Source organism: Phyllostomus hastatus, unplaced genomic scaffold (assembly GCF_019186645.2).
Source record: "Phyllostomus hastatus isolate PE091 unplaced genomic scaffold, TTU_PhHast_1.1 phas_scaffold_12, whole genome shotgun sequence".
Taxonomy (NCBI): Eukaryota; Metazoa; Chordata; class Mammalia; order Chiroptera; family Phyllostomidae; genus Phyllostomus; species Phyllostomus hastatus.
In genome coordinates this window covers 7,906,607-7,921,969 of record NW_025334007.1, presented here as the reverse complement: position 1 = coordinate 7,921,969, position 15,363 = coordinate 7,906,607, and the positions used below count along the sequence as shown (strand labels likewise).

At 36.7% G+C, this 15,363-nt stretch overlaps 1 protein-coding gene across 3 annotated transcripts in view; it reads left to right on the top strand.

Moving 5' to 3' along the window:
• Window positions 1-15,363, top strand: part of POLA1 (DNA polymerase alpha 1, catalytic subunit) — a 295,619-nt gene that overhangs the window by 109,359 nt on the left and 170,897 nt on the right. For all 3 annotated transcript variants that reach the window (XM_045855968.1, XM_045855967.1, XM_045855969.1), the window contains exons 27-30: window positions 5,998-6,030; window positions 6,793-6,885; window positions 8,064-8,269; window positions 10,899-11,031. In XM_045855968.1, coding sequence (XP_045711924.1) covers window positions 5,998-6,030; window positions 6,793-6,885; window positions 8,064-8,269; window positions 10,899-11,031 — 465 coding nt within the window. The remainder of the gene's footprint in view (window positions 1-5,997; window positions 6,031-6,792; window positions 6,886-8,063; window positions 8,270-10,898; window positions 11,032-15,363) is intronic.

The following is a 15,363-nucleotide window of genomic DNA, read 5'->3' as shown; positions in this document are numbered from 1 at the left end:
AATCCCAAACTCTTCATTTTGTACATGAGGATGCTAAGACCTAGAGAGGGAAAAAAGCTTGTTCACAAATCACTTAGCTGGTAATTGGCAGCACTCAGACTTCAGACCCCTGACTGTTCTTTAAACTCACATTGGTATAGTGTTATATCCTCGCAAAGCATGTTTTCAGCATAAAGTTTTTTGACTTCTCACGTAGCTGGGGGAACTAGGTGGTAGTACTATCCCAACTGTAAAGAAGGTAAAACTAAGGTTTAAGGGTGGTAAGGAACCTCATGTCACAGGAATGTTGTTAGGTGGTGGAGGCAGAAAGTAGGGTGCTTACTAAATCCATGGCCCTGCTCCTTGAGCATCATATAGAAAAAACACACATTGCAGAAAAACAGGGAACAGAAAAATAGGAAAAAGGCAGTCTAACATAATGAGGACAAAATAAATGTTCATCAAGTAGAAGAAATAATACTGAATCCTGGTTGGAAACTGCTAAAATTGGGAAAGGAAAAGCTTAGAGAATGGTTGGATTATCAGATATCATAATATTTATATTTCTAATCCTTTCCTCTTCCCTATCCTTCAAAACCATTCATTTGCTCCCCCTGTTATGCTAATGTATTAGTTTAAAAGACCTTTCCAAAAAAATAAAAATAACAAAGAAACCATTCCAGTTTATTTCTAATTTTGTCATCAGTAACAGAAGAACCCTAAAGCCACTGAGATTTCAGTTGTCATTCTGTTCATACACTGTTTGTTTAGATTTGACCCTAGCCAATGTTTTCTTAGCCAGTAGGATTTCCGTTGTGTTTGATAGCTGCTTCATGTAGCAAAGTAGGTTTCTTGATAGTAGATATCACTATAATGGACTTAGGCTTTTGGAATAGGAACTTGTAACTTTTTTTAACTGGAAAGTTGGTGCTTTCTTTCATTTGGCATTAATAAACACCGTTTTAGTCTGTAATTGCACCTACAAACATTTTCTAACCTTTGAATGCATTGTAAGACACCAGCATTCTGTCCTAACAAAAAACCAAGACCCCTCCTTGCTCCTGGTCTTGTTAGGAGAACCTGTAAATACACAGCTCGGTTGTATTTTTTCTTAGGTCGCCACTGCTATTAACCCCAGCGTAACAAACAAGCTCTTTTTGCTTAGTAAACCACATCATGGGTGTACTCCTGAACAAATCATTTTCTTTAGGAAACCCTTTTTTGAAATATATTTCCATTTCTTTTTTAGTCCCCACTCCCCCCATCACCAGCCTTCAGAGGCTCAGGTTGGGGTTAAAACACCTTTTTGTATTATTTTAATTATTGCTCTCCCCACCCCCAGCCCCACTGCTTTCCTGTTTCCCCCTCCTCTTTCCCCCTAACGGCACTGTTCTGCAAAGCCGGCAATGATTGATGTGATGGCAGTGCTGTCATTCTTTTTAACCAAAAAAAAGTCATTTTTGTTCTAGTTATTTTAATAGAGTCCCATTAAAGATGTATTGCTGACTGAAATATCGGCATGAAGGGCTCTCACTGAGCTGAGCCCAGGAATTAAGAAGTCAGGAAATCGGCTGCTGCATTGCAAGAGAGCCTTGTGTGACACCGAATCTCCTGATTGGGGAGATCATTACTGCTATTATGACTCGACTTGCGTAGGAATTTTAAATTCCATCTGAATGTCAGTAATAACCCTCTTAGCAAATTATCCTGAATAAAATCACGAAGGCATTTTATATAATAGGTGTTGAATTACTGGATAGATTTGCTAATTAAATACTCTTTGTTCTGCTGCAGTTGACATTACAGGGTAAGATCTTGAACAATTATTCTCAACAGCTGTACTTTGTTAAGGGAAAAATTAACCACAAAGTTTATTTTTTTACACTTGAAGTTGGCAGATTTTTGAAATGTGCTTGAAAAATTTCATCATCCAATTGGTAATGAGTAGATAAATATGCAGGTGTTGCTGTGAAATCAGATAACTGCCGACTGCCTTATTAATGAATTTAGCAAGCCTTTTATAGCCCCTGTTTTCTAGCTTGTGGCACTTACGAAATGATTTTCCGTCAGAATGGGTAGCTTTAATATTAGGCTTGTCATTTTGAAGTGAACTTATCAGCGGTCATCTTGTAATCACTGTTCCTTGTGTCCAGCAGACCTTTCTGGATACCTGTGGCTTTATTGTAAAATGCATTTTCTTAATGGGGAAAGTATCTGTAATACATGTGTTTGATTGTTGGCTTCCAGACCATTCATGTGGTATAGGCTTTTTAACAAGGCAGTGAGATACAGTAATAAGAAAGTGAAACATACGGTCCAGCTTCTAGATCAAGCTCTTGACTAACGGTTATTTTGGGCGAAATTGCAGAGCCTGATTTTGCTCATGTATAAAATGGGGCTCGTAGTACTGCCTACCCCTTAGAATTATACATTTAGCATTCTACAAATGTTAGTTAATAGCTACCGTATTATTAGGCCCTCTGCTAGATCTTGAGATGCTGCTAGTCCATCGGATATCCAACCGCTGAGCCCAGTGAGCAGTTTGAACTGAGGGCAGCTTTGGGGTGATCCTGCTCATTAGCCTTGGGTTTATAGCCTTGGGTAAGCATTGGACTGGATAGAGCACTGGGGTGGTAGCCACCATGTAGAACTGCTTAGTGAAGAAGCACAGGACGTAGCAGTCAGCTTGGTTGTGGGTTATCTGGCCTAGGATAGACTGAAGAGTTGATGAGCTATGGACAGGACCTTGAACTTGAGACAGAGCACTGTCATCAGCTACTGTTGAGATCCACTGGAAAGATGGTGCTTAAAACTATCTGTAGAAATTAGTATACCCTCTGTGGAGAGCTATTTGACTATATTTATCAAAAAATTGTAAATGTATAGCCTTTAACCCAATAATTCTTCTTGTAGGAGTTTATCTTGTTACTGGCATATTGGCAGATTCCACATGTATGAGGATTATTTGTTGAAGTATGGTTATAAAGGAAAAGATTAGAAATAATATACATGTTAAGTAATAGAGCATTAGTTAAATCATGATGAATTGATACAATGGAATACTGTGTAGTCATTAAAAAGAATAAGTCAGCTATTTATGTGTGGGTATGGACTAATCTTTAAGATAAAGTGTTAGGTTAGGAAAAAGCAGTGGCAGTTACAGCCTTTATAGTTTGCTTAGTTTCTACCATTTCTGTTCAAAACATCCACCAAGAGGTTTCTGCCCCCAAAGAGAAAGCCATTGTGGTAGCAGCCTTCAGATTGTGCATGGAAATGGTTGTGAGTTGGTGGAGGACAGACTTGGGTGGATGATCTGAAAGGTAAAGGTTCTCTCAGGGATGATCTAGTTGGTCTGGTTCACGGCGTGAAAGAGGAGTAGAAGAAATTGGTTATCGCATATGCGGAATTGCAATGAAAGGTCAGATTGTTCCTGAAGTATGTAACTTGGCACCTAATGGTAACCTTGTGGAATTGTCCTTGTGGTGAGGAAAGCTAAGCCCAGCTGCTGTGGAAGGGGCAGAGGATGAAGAGAACTCACGATAAGCAGTTCTGTCCTCACGATGATTAACTTGACTTGGGTGGATCTTATTACTGCCCTTTTCCCAAAGGAATTGTCAGGTCGTCTCCCACAATGCTTTCCCTGTAGTTTAAATGTTAAAAAATGAAGATGAAGTGGAGGAGAGTGAATGTTTTTATGAGGTAACAATTCTAGTGCCTAGTAGAAAAGTAATTGGGATTGCTATGAGACCTACCCGTCAACTAGCAAACTGTTTTAAGTACTTATTACATATGAAGCCTGGTCTCCATGGGGAGGGGGCACCAAAAACTGTTTCCAGAATGGGATTACCATGATTATCTTGGGCCAGTGGCCTTTAACCCCACCTACAATAGAAGAATCACCTTGAGAGCTGTTTTTTAAAAAATGTATTGGGACCAGGCATTGGTATTTGTTAAAAGATTCCCAGGCAATTGCATTGTACAGCCACTATTAAAACCACTGGTTAGCCTAATCAGTATTCACCACCACCCCCAGGGCAGGGGGAGAGCTTCCTTCCCTAAGAACATAGGACAATGAGTGCCTGCACAACATCGGGAGGCAGTAATAGAGGGGAGGGGCAATGGAAATGGAAAGCAGTGGGTAGATAGAAAAGATATTTTGAGGTAGGATTTTTAGGGCTCTGTAATATGAAGGACAAGAAAGACAGAAATGATATGAGATTTGAGCTTAGTTGACAGTGAGGGACTATTGGGGGTATGAAAAAAATATAAATGAAGTAAATCTATCTGGCCCATTGGAAAAGTGACTTCTGGTTTAGATTGATGCTTTAAAAGAGGGGCAATAGTGGACAGAAAATAGCATGAAGTGACTAAGGCCCCATACTCTGGAGTAAGAGTGTTTGAGTTCTTACCCTTGCTCTCTCCCTTAGTGGGACAAATTAATTACTTCCTCTTTTTTTTTTTTTTTTGCATCTAGCAAATGGGGAAATTAATGGTGGTTATCCCTTGGGGACCTTGGAGAACGACATGAGAAAATACATGAGATGCTTGTAGCATAGTATCTGTCCCCCCGCCACACACCTTCTGAGTGCTCATTACCTCACATTGCTCTTGAAGAGGCCTTAAATTTGTTAAATTCGTGTTATTTCTGATCTGGTCCCTGATAGTTTATATCTGTTTTTATCTGTATCTGCATTATAATCTGTGTGTGCCTAATCTTATAGCCATATGGGCTTGGGGACAGACCCGTCTACAGATATAATCTGTATGATTGCCTTCATTCACTGAATGCTGATTGAGCCCCAGCTTTGTGCTGGGTGCTGTGCTAGCTCCCAGACTATAGTGGAGGTCTGCTTTCTGCTTTCAGGAAGTTTAGTGTAGAGAAGAAATTTAAATCTAATACATGTTTTAAGATATATACCTTTATCACTTATATTACATATATCTATATATCATTCATATTCATATATAAAAATACTTTTAACTTTTTAAGGTCCTGAATGCAGTGAATAAGAATTGCCAGATTTGAAGTGCTCTGTCAAGATTTTTTTTTTTTTTTTTTGCCATGCAGTTCTTTTAGTTATTAGTAATGAGACTAGTTGGCCTTTTTTCATATTATAAAGGGATTCCGTTGGTCCTTGAGTAATGTCATTTTGTCATTTCATTATAATATTGATGAGGAAAAAAATTGATTCCCGCTTGGCGCCACTGTTACTATGGAGCTTGCATCTTCTTCCCATGTCTATGTGGGTTTTCTCCAGGCGCTCCGGTTTGTCTCATATCCCAAAGATGTGCGTGCTAGGTTCATTGTCGTGCTTGCATTGTCCCAGTCTGAGTGAGCGTGGGTGTGAGTGGCCTTGCGATGGAAGGGTATGCTGTCCAGGGTGGGTGCCCCCACCTTGTGCCCCGAGCTGCCAGAATCGGCTCTGGCCACTGGTGACCATAAGCTGGAATATGTGGGATGGAAAAGAATTTTCTGGTTTTTATTTATCTTCCTTAAATATATATATTGCTTACCTTTATTTCAGTGTTTAACATTAGAAGTGTTTGTGTGTTTATTTAGAAGTTTGGCGATGTTTTTGTGACCATAGGAAACATGTCGTAGGACCTTAACTCTTGTTTATATTAATTAGCCTATGGTAAAATTGGTTTCTTTATATATGTTGTTTCACTTAAAGTCTGTTTCCAAGCATCTGTTCATGATGTTAAGTGAGGACTTACTGTATTTTTATTATGCATGTTTTTTCAAAGAGAGATCTTTACATAGATCTGCTTACATAGAGCTTATGTAGATCTTTACAATAGATCTGTTTACATATCTCTGACTGAGAATCAGCATTGAAGCAAATTTATTTTTAGACTATGTTGATGTTATTGTTATTTTGAGAATTGTAGTTAGAAAATGATCAAGAGCTTTAAAATATACGGAAATGACAAATCATCGAGCTACCTATCTATGTATTTATATTTATGTTTCTGTAATTATATAATGCACTAATCTTGACTTTCTGTTTCATTTAGATCTTGATGCATACGAAAGAAATGGTAGAGAAGGTAATGCTGAGCATTTTCATCATATAACAACTCTTAAATATCATACCTAGTGACATTTTTGCATTCAAGGAAAATTGCAACCCAAACAGACTGGAAATGGCTTCTTAGGATGTCTGGTTTACGTTTATAATCCCCCCTAATGGATTATAGCTTTTTTCTTTTACTAACACTGATATGATCTAGCCGCTGCTTGAAGCCTATATGTGACTGTTTCAAGCAAATTAGTAACAGTGCTAATTAGAGTTTACTTCCAGGTTTTTATACTGTATGATTGATTTTTTTTGGCACTCTTCATATTCTGCTAAATACTATTTGAAACTGTTAAGAAATTAATATGGATTTGTGCCTTTGAATTTTAAAATCCTATTATGCTTCTGCTTCATAAATTGCCATGACTGCTAAGCTTGTGGTACTGTGGGTAAATAGAGTAATAGACTTTCCTAGTCTCTTATCCTCCTTTGTATTGTTGAGTTACACATTTTGTTTTCGTTGAAACTAGACATTTCCTCTGCCACTGACATACCTGTTTGTTTTAAGAAAATTAGGGAGATTTTTTAATGTGGCAGTGTTCGCCTTTCTGGTTTATTGGGGCTTAATCTTCAGTTGTATACTCCTGACAATATGGATAAGAATAAATTTAGTCTTTAGGAAAAAAATCAGTGGAATCTGTAATTTCTGTGATATAGAAAATCTTGAATTTCATTGTGCATAATGGTCACCATGTTTTCATTGTAAATTTTTATAATTTTGCCTTTTCATTAGATGGATCTTGAAGTTATTTATGGAGATACAGATTCAATTATGATAAACACCAATAGCACCAATCTGGAAGAAGTATTTAAATTGGGAAACAAGGTGAGATAATTTGATAAAACTGTCTGTTTTACTTACTTTTGTGAAGTATTTTTAACATGGAACGTCATAAATTCATTTATATGTACATTGTGTGTTTCTGAGAAGAATACATTTAGTGCCTTCAGTTCTTCGTGCTCTTTTATATTTCTTAACCTCTTCTCCAATTGTTTGTTTTGAGGATAAAATTAAAAGAGAATTGTTTTTTCCTTGAATGATAGATATGTTTTGCCTTTGAGAACAGTGTAAGAGTGACGAGTTTAAGATGTGATCAAGTTAGTACTTATCACATTGTCACTCACAAGGAGAAATGTGTCTAGCAGTGTTCAGATGCCTTTCATACACTGATAGATATGGATAAATACCTACCTACCTACCTACATACTTCTGCACACATCTATAATGTTTACAGGAGTACTTAAAAGTATTTGAAAAGGCGAGGGGATATTTAAAAATAGTCACTTGTAGCCTCCTAATTGCAGTTTATAATTAGCACTGTTAGTGGTTCTTGAGCAATTACTATGTTGAGATATTGCCCCAATGAACTAAAACTAAGGTATCATCTTACAAACTAACACCTTCTTACCTTTCCCCTCTGAAATGTATGCAACCTGAGCTATGGTCTTCACTTGAGAGCGAGCGTGGCATATTGTACTCATATCGGACCTTGAAAAACTGTATTTCCCCTAGAGGCAAGGGTCTGTGCCCTGACCTTGTCAGTAAGAGCAGGTGGCCATTCATTTGTTTGTTCAGCCTATATGTATTTGTTTATACTCACGGTGTTTATGTTCAAGGTACAGGAATAGTATAGACATTTTAATAGTTTTTTTACTTATTTCTGGCCATGATTCTACTTGTTGGACTATGTAATCTCTAATTAATTCAGTAGTTTGAAGGTAAGTACACACGCCTTTAGTTTTTAGATTTTAAAAAGAGTATTTCATAATTTTTATAATTCTTGGGGCTGACCCTGCCCATTCTTTCCCTGTGATTTTTCAGTGTTCTTGCATCGGACCCAACAGAAAGGATATCATGTTCCATGCATATTTGCCTAGTAAATATACTCCAGTCTTATGTGACTTCAAGTTCTGTTTAGATGAACTCTTGGGAATTTATAGCATGTTCATCTTCTTCCTTTTAGATGTTTGAGAAGCTAGTATTAATGGTTGGACTTTTCACAGGTAAAAAGTGAGGTGAATAAGTTGTACAAACTGCTTGAAATTGACATTGATGGAATTTTCAAGTCTCTGCTTCTGCTGAAGAAAAAGAAATACGCTGCTCTGGTTGTAGAACCCACGTCAGATGGGAATTACTTCACCAAACAGGAGCTGAAAGGATTAGATATAGTTAGAAGAGATTGGTGTGATCTTGCTAAAGACACTGGAAAGTGAGTCTGGCTTTCATTTTTTATTTCATTGTTTGTCTTTAAAATATTCAAGTGTTAATGATGTGGACAACCTTGTGATTCTGCCAGACACAAGGACATAGCTTCTTTTTTGTTTTTGTTATTATTGCATAGTAACAATTCTTACTTATTTGGAGTGGGGTTTTATGGATAGAATAAAACTTAGAAAAAGCCATCATTCAGTAAATGGTGTTTGCTGTAGAATACATCTCATGAGTTTGTACTCAAGGTGAGGGTAAACCTTCACAGTTTGGATCCTTATAGAGTTGGTTTTGTTGATATTGTTTTGTTTTGTATTGTTTTGCTTGAATATTCCTGTTAGAAAGTGCCTTGTATTGTGTTCTTGAATCATCCTAGAGCCTCTTTAGGAATATAATTGTTAAGGCATCCCCATTTTATGGCTTAAAATGTTCTGGGATTCAGAGTAGGCCATGGAGTGAGACTTCGTTTCCTCTGATATCATTTGCATATAAAGATTCTTAATAGCCCTGACCGGATAGCTTGGTTGGTTGGAGTGTCATCAAACTATGCCAAGGTTGCAAGTTAGGGGACACACAAGAATCAACCAATGAATGCATAAGTGGAAGAGCAAGTTGACGTTTCTCTTTCCCTTCCTTTCTCTCTCTAAAGTCAATTTTAAAAAGAAAAAAATTAAAAAGAAGTGCTGTAAATTAAAAAAAAAAAGGATTCTTACTAATCTGAGGTTGAGAGCTGGTTCTCAAAGACCATATGTACCTCAGAAATCATAACTGTCATGAGTGACCTCCTAGCTTTGCACCTGAGACTGAAGATTGCATTAATACCTATTTTATTTTTTAGAATTATATTAATTTATAAAATACCCATTTAAAAATTAATTTTTAGGTACTTTGTTTACTACCTTTCCAGATATTACTGGTTTGTGATCCTGAATAGTTGAGAAAATAGACTTTTTTTTTGTTTTTAAACTAATTATTTTTAGATGTGAAGGGAGGGAGAAAGAGAAGGAGACAGACATCAATGTGTGGTTGGTTGCCTCTTGCGTGCCCCCCACTGGGGACCTGGCCCACAGCCCAGGCATGTGTCCTGACTGGGAATCGAACCAGTGACCCTTTGCTTTGCGGTCTGGCACTCAATCCACTGAGCCACATCAGCCAGGGAAACATTTTTTTTTTTAAGCAAAATTTTAAAATAATTTTTTAAAAGATTTTATTTATTTATTTTTAGAGAGGGCAGGGAGGGAGAAAGATAGAGAGAAACATCAATGTGCGGTTGCTGGCCTGCAACCCAGGCATGTACCCTGACTGGGAATCGAACCTGCAACACTTTGGTTCGCAGCCTGCGCTCAATCCACTGAGCTACGCCAGCCAGGTTAAATTAATTTTAATATTGCTGAGTATCAGCATATTTTACTTGTTTTCCATTCTTCCTCTCGGCTTCAAATCAGGAGATTGAGCAATTGTTTCTTCTGCAAACTACTCTTGATTAGGCAAAGTTGATCATTCGAGTATAGGTCACTGTTAGCCTTGTATGAAATGTAGTTTGAAATGCTTCATTGCCCCGAAATGTACCCAAAGATGAAACTACTTTGTATAGACTGTCGATTAGAGTGTTCTCTTCAGCTTTGTGTTTTCTAAGAAAAGATGCATCATAATAGAAGTAAATTTCTCTGAGTTAGAAATGTATTAGTAATTAAAGCTATACAAATGTTTTTGTCAGGGTTCTTTTTCTGACAAATTATAATGCAGCTGTCATACCCTCGCTCTGCATTTTTCTCAGAAATGGATAAAATATTGGCTTCCTTACTCCTTTTCATTTTCTTTTTTCCCCTTTTTTGGAGGGGGTGTCTAGTGGAACAACATGAAGTTTTCAAGGGATAGCGTAAGGTTAGAGAACATTGAGCAATATAATGAAGCTGAAGAAATGTTTGCAATTTTTGGATTCTTTTTTAAAAATTTGCAGAGGGAATTTTATATTTCCAATTACATAGCTAGTGGTCATCTCAGGTGGAGATATATTTTTTAAGATTTTATTTATTTATTTTTAGATAGAGGGGAAGTGGGGGAGAAAGAGAAGGAGAGAGACATCAATGTGTAGTTGCCTCTAACATACTCCCTACTGGGGACCTTGCCGCAACCCAGGCATGTGCCCTGACTGAGAACCAAACTGGTGACCCCTGGTTCGACCACTCAATCCATTCAGCCACACCAGCCAGGGCCGGAAGTGGTATCTTGATATCAGATATAACTTCTTGGTGCTTTATGAGGAAGGGGAAATACTTGTCTTCCAATGTTTTAACTTATCAGTAGCATATAACTGCTTTTGAACTTTGTAATTGCTTAAAATACAATGGAACACATAGCTTGTGTGTCTGTATTTTGTGTGAAGCATTAGATGCTACATAAAATATGATCTGTATGTCTAAGGGCAAACCTGACATTTCAAGGTTGGTAAACCTTTGGTAGAGTTAATGTCAGAAAACAAATTGTAACAACCATTTAGACATTGACCCTCATGTTAGCTTTTAATACATTTCTTGTCCACGTGTTAACCTAATAGCATTTATCTTCCTTCTCTCTTCTTTATTAATGAAGGATGATACTAAAAAAATCAACTCCTGTGTTTTTTGCAGCTTTGTTATTGGCCAAATTCTTTCTGATCAAAGCCGGGACACGATAGTGGAAAATATTCAGAAGAGGTTAATAGAAATTGGAGAAGATGTGCTAAATGGCAGTGTCCCAGTGAGCCAGTTTGAAATTAACAAGGTAAATGTAGCATTTATTGCTGAGCCCAGCTGCTGCCACCGTGTTTTTCTCCTCCTTCAGATCGTTGAAGAACCACCTCATCCTTGCAATTGAAATAAATTCTAGCTGGTGATGAAAGCTGCTTAACAACTATCTCACAGATTGAGCATTAGCATACCACTCTCCCTCTCCCAGCCACTGGTACTGCCATATCTGCTGCAGGGCCTTCTCTTCTTATTCCTGACTGGAATTCCCAGAAGCCTTCTTCCTAGAGGTTCTAGGGAGTGATATAGTTCATGTTTCAGGGACTAGAGGGTACTACCTTCTTCATAGTCCTCCTAAGTTACAGTTGCTTGGGGGCAGACCTGTAAGCTGAGGGAGAAGGAGAGACGGAGACAGAGTGCTTGCGTGTGTGTGTGTGTGTGTGTGTGTGTGTGTGTGTGTGACTTCACAGAAGGTGAATCATAAAGGTGCTGTTGTCAGGCAGGTGTTTTTTGGACATAGTTATAATTTACACTTGATGGGTATTCTTAGTTGTTGAAAATAAGGACTATGTTTTTCTTACGTAATTTGAAAAAATAAAATCTTGTTTTCCAAAATGCTGTGTCATACAAGATGTTAGGTTACAGACTTTTTTTTTCCATTCAAAAACAGTAAGTATCCTTGCATATTTAGAAGCTAATTTTGCAAATACTTCTTTACTAGTTTTGTGATAGATTTCATTGTCAAAGCTCATAAAAATAATTTTAATAAAAAAGAACATACTGATTATATTAAACGGAAGTTTTAGAATTAAAGCTCATTCATAATACCCTTATGTTAAAAGTAATGCTTGCCCCGATTTTTTCAGTACCCACCTGGCTTTGTAAAATATAGAATTGTTTACCCACTCTGCTATACACTGGAAACTAATTTAAAATAATATTGAATGTAAACTGTAATTGAAAAATAAAAATAAATTTAAAAGAAATATTGTCAAAAGAAAAAAGTAATGCTTGCCATTGTTGCACATTCTACCTTGAAAAACACTTTTACATTGTAGCAATTATGATATGTTATTTTGAAATCTATTTTTACTTAACATAAGCAAATTTTTCACATTTCTATATTACCTTTATAACCATTGTGTAAATCAATGTGTTAATCTTATATTTCACTGGTACATCTTTATTTAAAATTTTTGTTTGCTTAAATTATTTTTTTATATTGTAAATAACTGTATTAAACATCTTTGTCCATTGTCGTTTTACTTTTGGATGAATTACTTTGTTAGTTTGGGTTCCTTGAAGTGGCATACTTGAGTCAAAAGATAAGAAGATCTATGTGGCTCTTTTCAAATTGCTTTGTAAAAGGGTGATACCAATTGATAATAACAAAATATATGCCAATTTCACCAGAGATTTGCCTGTATTGGTGATACTAGTCTTTGGTGGTATTTAAATAAAACATTGCTACCATAATGGATATGAAGAAAATTTCACTGTTGGATTAAATTTACATTTCTTTGACTTACAGACAAAATGAATATTTTTTTATGTATATCCTTATGATTTTTATTTATTCTTAGGTAAGTCACTTGTTTATTACACCTTGACCTGCGATGTCTTTAAAGTTGCAAAAGAACACATTTATTTATATGTGAAAAGTAAAAACTATAGAAATATTATAAGAGAATATGTGCCTTGGTGCTAGCTGTTCACTTTAAGTGACGCAGTGTATACCCATTGGCATGGAATCACTTGTGACTAGAAAGGAGTTTCCTTTTAGACTATTTTGCCTTTTTCTCAAAAATTTGAATGAGTAGGAGTTAGAACTGCAGTCTTCCTTTGATCAACTTTAGCATCTATTTTGCAGATTGTATCCTTGGTACTGTCTACCTTCTTAGAAGCGTGGGCCTTCTGTTGCAAGGGCTTTCAGGAGTTTGGAAGGCTCAGTCTAAACATGGCTCCATTATTGGCAAAATAATACTGAGCACATGTCCTCTAGGGTAGTGGGCCCACACCGTCATCTCATACGAGTGTTGAGACAACATTACAAGTGTGCAAGGAAACCTGAAGTCATAGACACGCTGGCAGTCTCTGAGTGCTGATGAACAGTCTTCAGTTTTGTTATGTTAAAGTTTTTATTATTGAAATTTTTAAACATACACAGAAGTAGGGAGAATAGTACCATGAACCCCCACATAATCACCACTCAGCTTCAATAATGATCAAGTTATAGTAATATATTATTAGTAGTAACAGTAATAATCAATACTTGGTGTGACGGGGCTGTGCATACTTTTTCCCTGTGGCAGAACTACAGCTGTGACTCACTGTCTTCGTGTCCTCCATTTCACTTGGCAGAGTAATAATTGTTCCGTGAGCTATAAAAGAGCCCATTTGCTCGTTTATTTATCTGTTCATCAAACATGGAGTACCTTTTATGTGCACAGGACTAGATTCTGGGATGGTCCATATTTTCAAGGTGCTCATGGTCTTCCAAAGATACTTATTTGCTGTCCCATGTTCTTATACTTGTTTTTATAAAAAAGAATGTCTATAAATGTAAGTACAATAAATTCTGATGAAAGGACTGTCTATATCACAATTAGTTCTGTGTTTTACAGTAAACTGTTTGTGTCAAAGGTGATGTGTCCCGGATTAACATCTGTCTGAATACTTATACTATTTGCAACTTGTGAGCAGTTCAGTTTTTACATTTTATCACTTTCAAAAGGCAAGGGAATGGAAGAGTCTAATGTGACTGGTTGTAAATGGTCTTACTGCAGGAGACACACACACACACACACACACACTCGCGTGCGCACGCATAGAGTGGGAGGGGTAAAGTAGTGAGATTTACCACTGTAGAGAGTTTAGCCCTTGTTGCCACAAGCAACTGATTTTCTGAACTACTGTAATTTTAGCTTAAATATATTTTATGAAGTAATACAAAATATGATAGCTGATTTTTATAGCCCTCACTAACTGGAGCCGAAACCACCAGGAAGCATTTTTTCCTAAAATCAAGCCTTCTAAAAGTAGCTCATAAACCCCCCAAATAGTCCCAATCTAATAATTGGAAAGTATGTCAGATGAAATTCAGAATTTCTTAACATTGCACTGAAGTGTAGTCAATTGGAGAAGATAATGGTTTTCTTAAGTAGAGTTATATTGATTAAGATTTCTATGCAGCATTACCCAACTGAGTCAATCAAGGCTTCACATAATTCAAATTTGAGGAGATTCAAATACTTGGAGAGTTTCCTTGATGCTCTTCTACACCGAGTGTCTGATTTAGAAAGTGTACATAACGTGGGTTATGTGCAGCCATGTTGGAGGGCTGGCTTTATTCTACTTACAGCAGTTCTCAAATTTCCCCGCCTCCGGACCCCTGCACACACTGAAAGTGATTGAGGCCTCGGAGGGCTTTTATTTATGTGGTTCATGCTGGTATTTACTATGTTAGACATTAAAACTGAGACATTTTTTCAAGCATTTATTAATTTATTTAACATAGCAATAAACCCATCATGGGATTACAAAAAGAACATTTTTTCCATGAAAAATAACTATGTTTCAAAACAAAGACAACTTAGCCAGAGGAATGGCATCATTTTACAATTTTGTAGATCTCTTTCATGTCCGTTTTAGGAGGAGCATCTGGATTCTCATGATCTGTTAGTGCATCCATTCTGTTGTGATCTGTCATTTTGGTTGAATATAGAAAGAAAATCCAGTTTCATATAAACAATGCAGTTGGAAAAAGTAGACATAATTCACTAATTTTTTCAGATAATTGTGCATATTCTTTTTTGATTCTACACCAAAACTGTCTAAGTGGTACTTTTTAAAGGTTATTTTTAATGTGGAATTTGAAACCATATCAGTGAGCTTTGCGTACTCCCTTACATTATGCTCTGTTGGTCTGTGTTACACTTGCAATGGATATTTTACCCATGCTTAACATTATGCATTGGTCATTTGTTCAGTGCTGCTTCCCCAAGTTAGGCAGATCTTCCAAATATTGACACATTCCATTTTGCAGTATCAAAAAGCACATTTAAAATGTTTCTACTTGTATCATCAGAAAAGTCTTTAAGTGTTGGGAAACTGTCATGCTCACAAAAGTGGCAACAAGTTTTCCAAAATTCTCATTTGCACTTGAAAGCTTGAATTTTATCATAGACAACATGTACTGTCAGTTGTTTTCCTGGAAGTGCCAGGCTTGCTTGGTTCTTTTTTTTGAGAAATCATCAGCCAGATACCCAAGTTAGAAGAACTATAGTTGTCCTGTCGTCCTTGCAAGTAAAAATTGTGTTCCAAGAAAACGGTGGCTAGTTTAGCTTGCAACTCAAACAATTGCATAAGT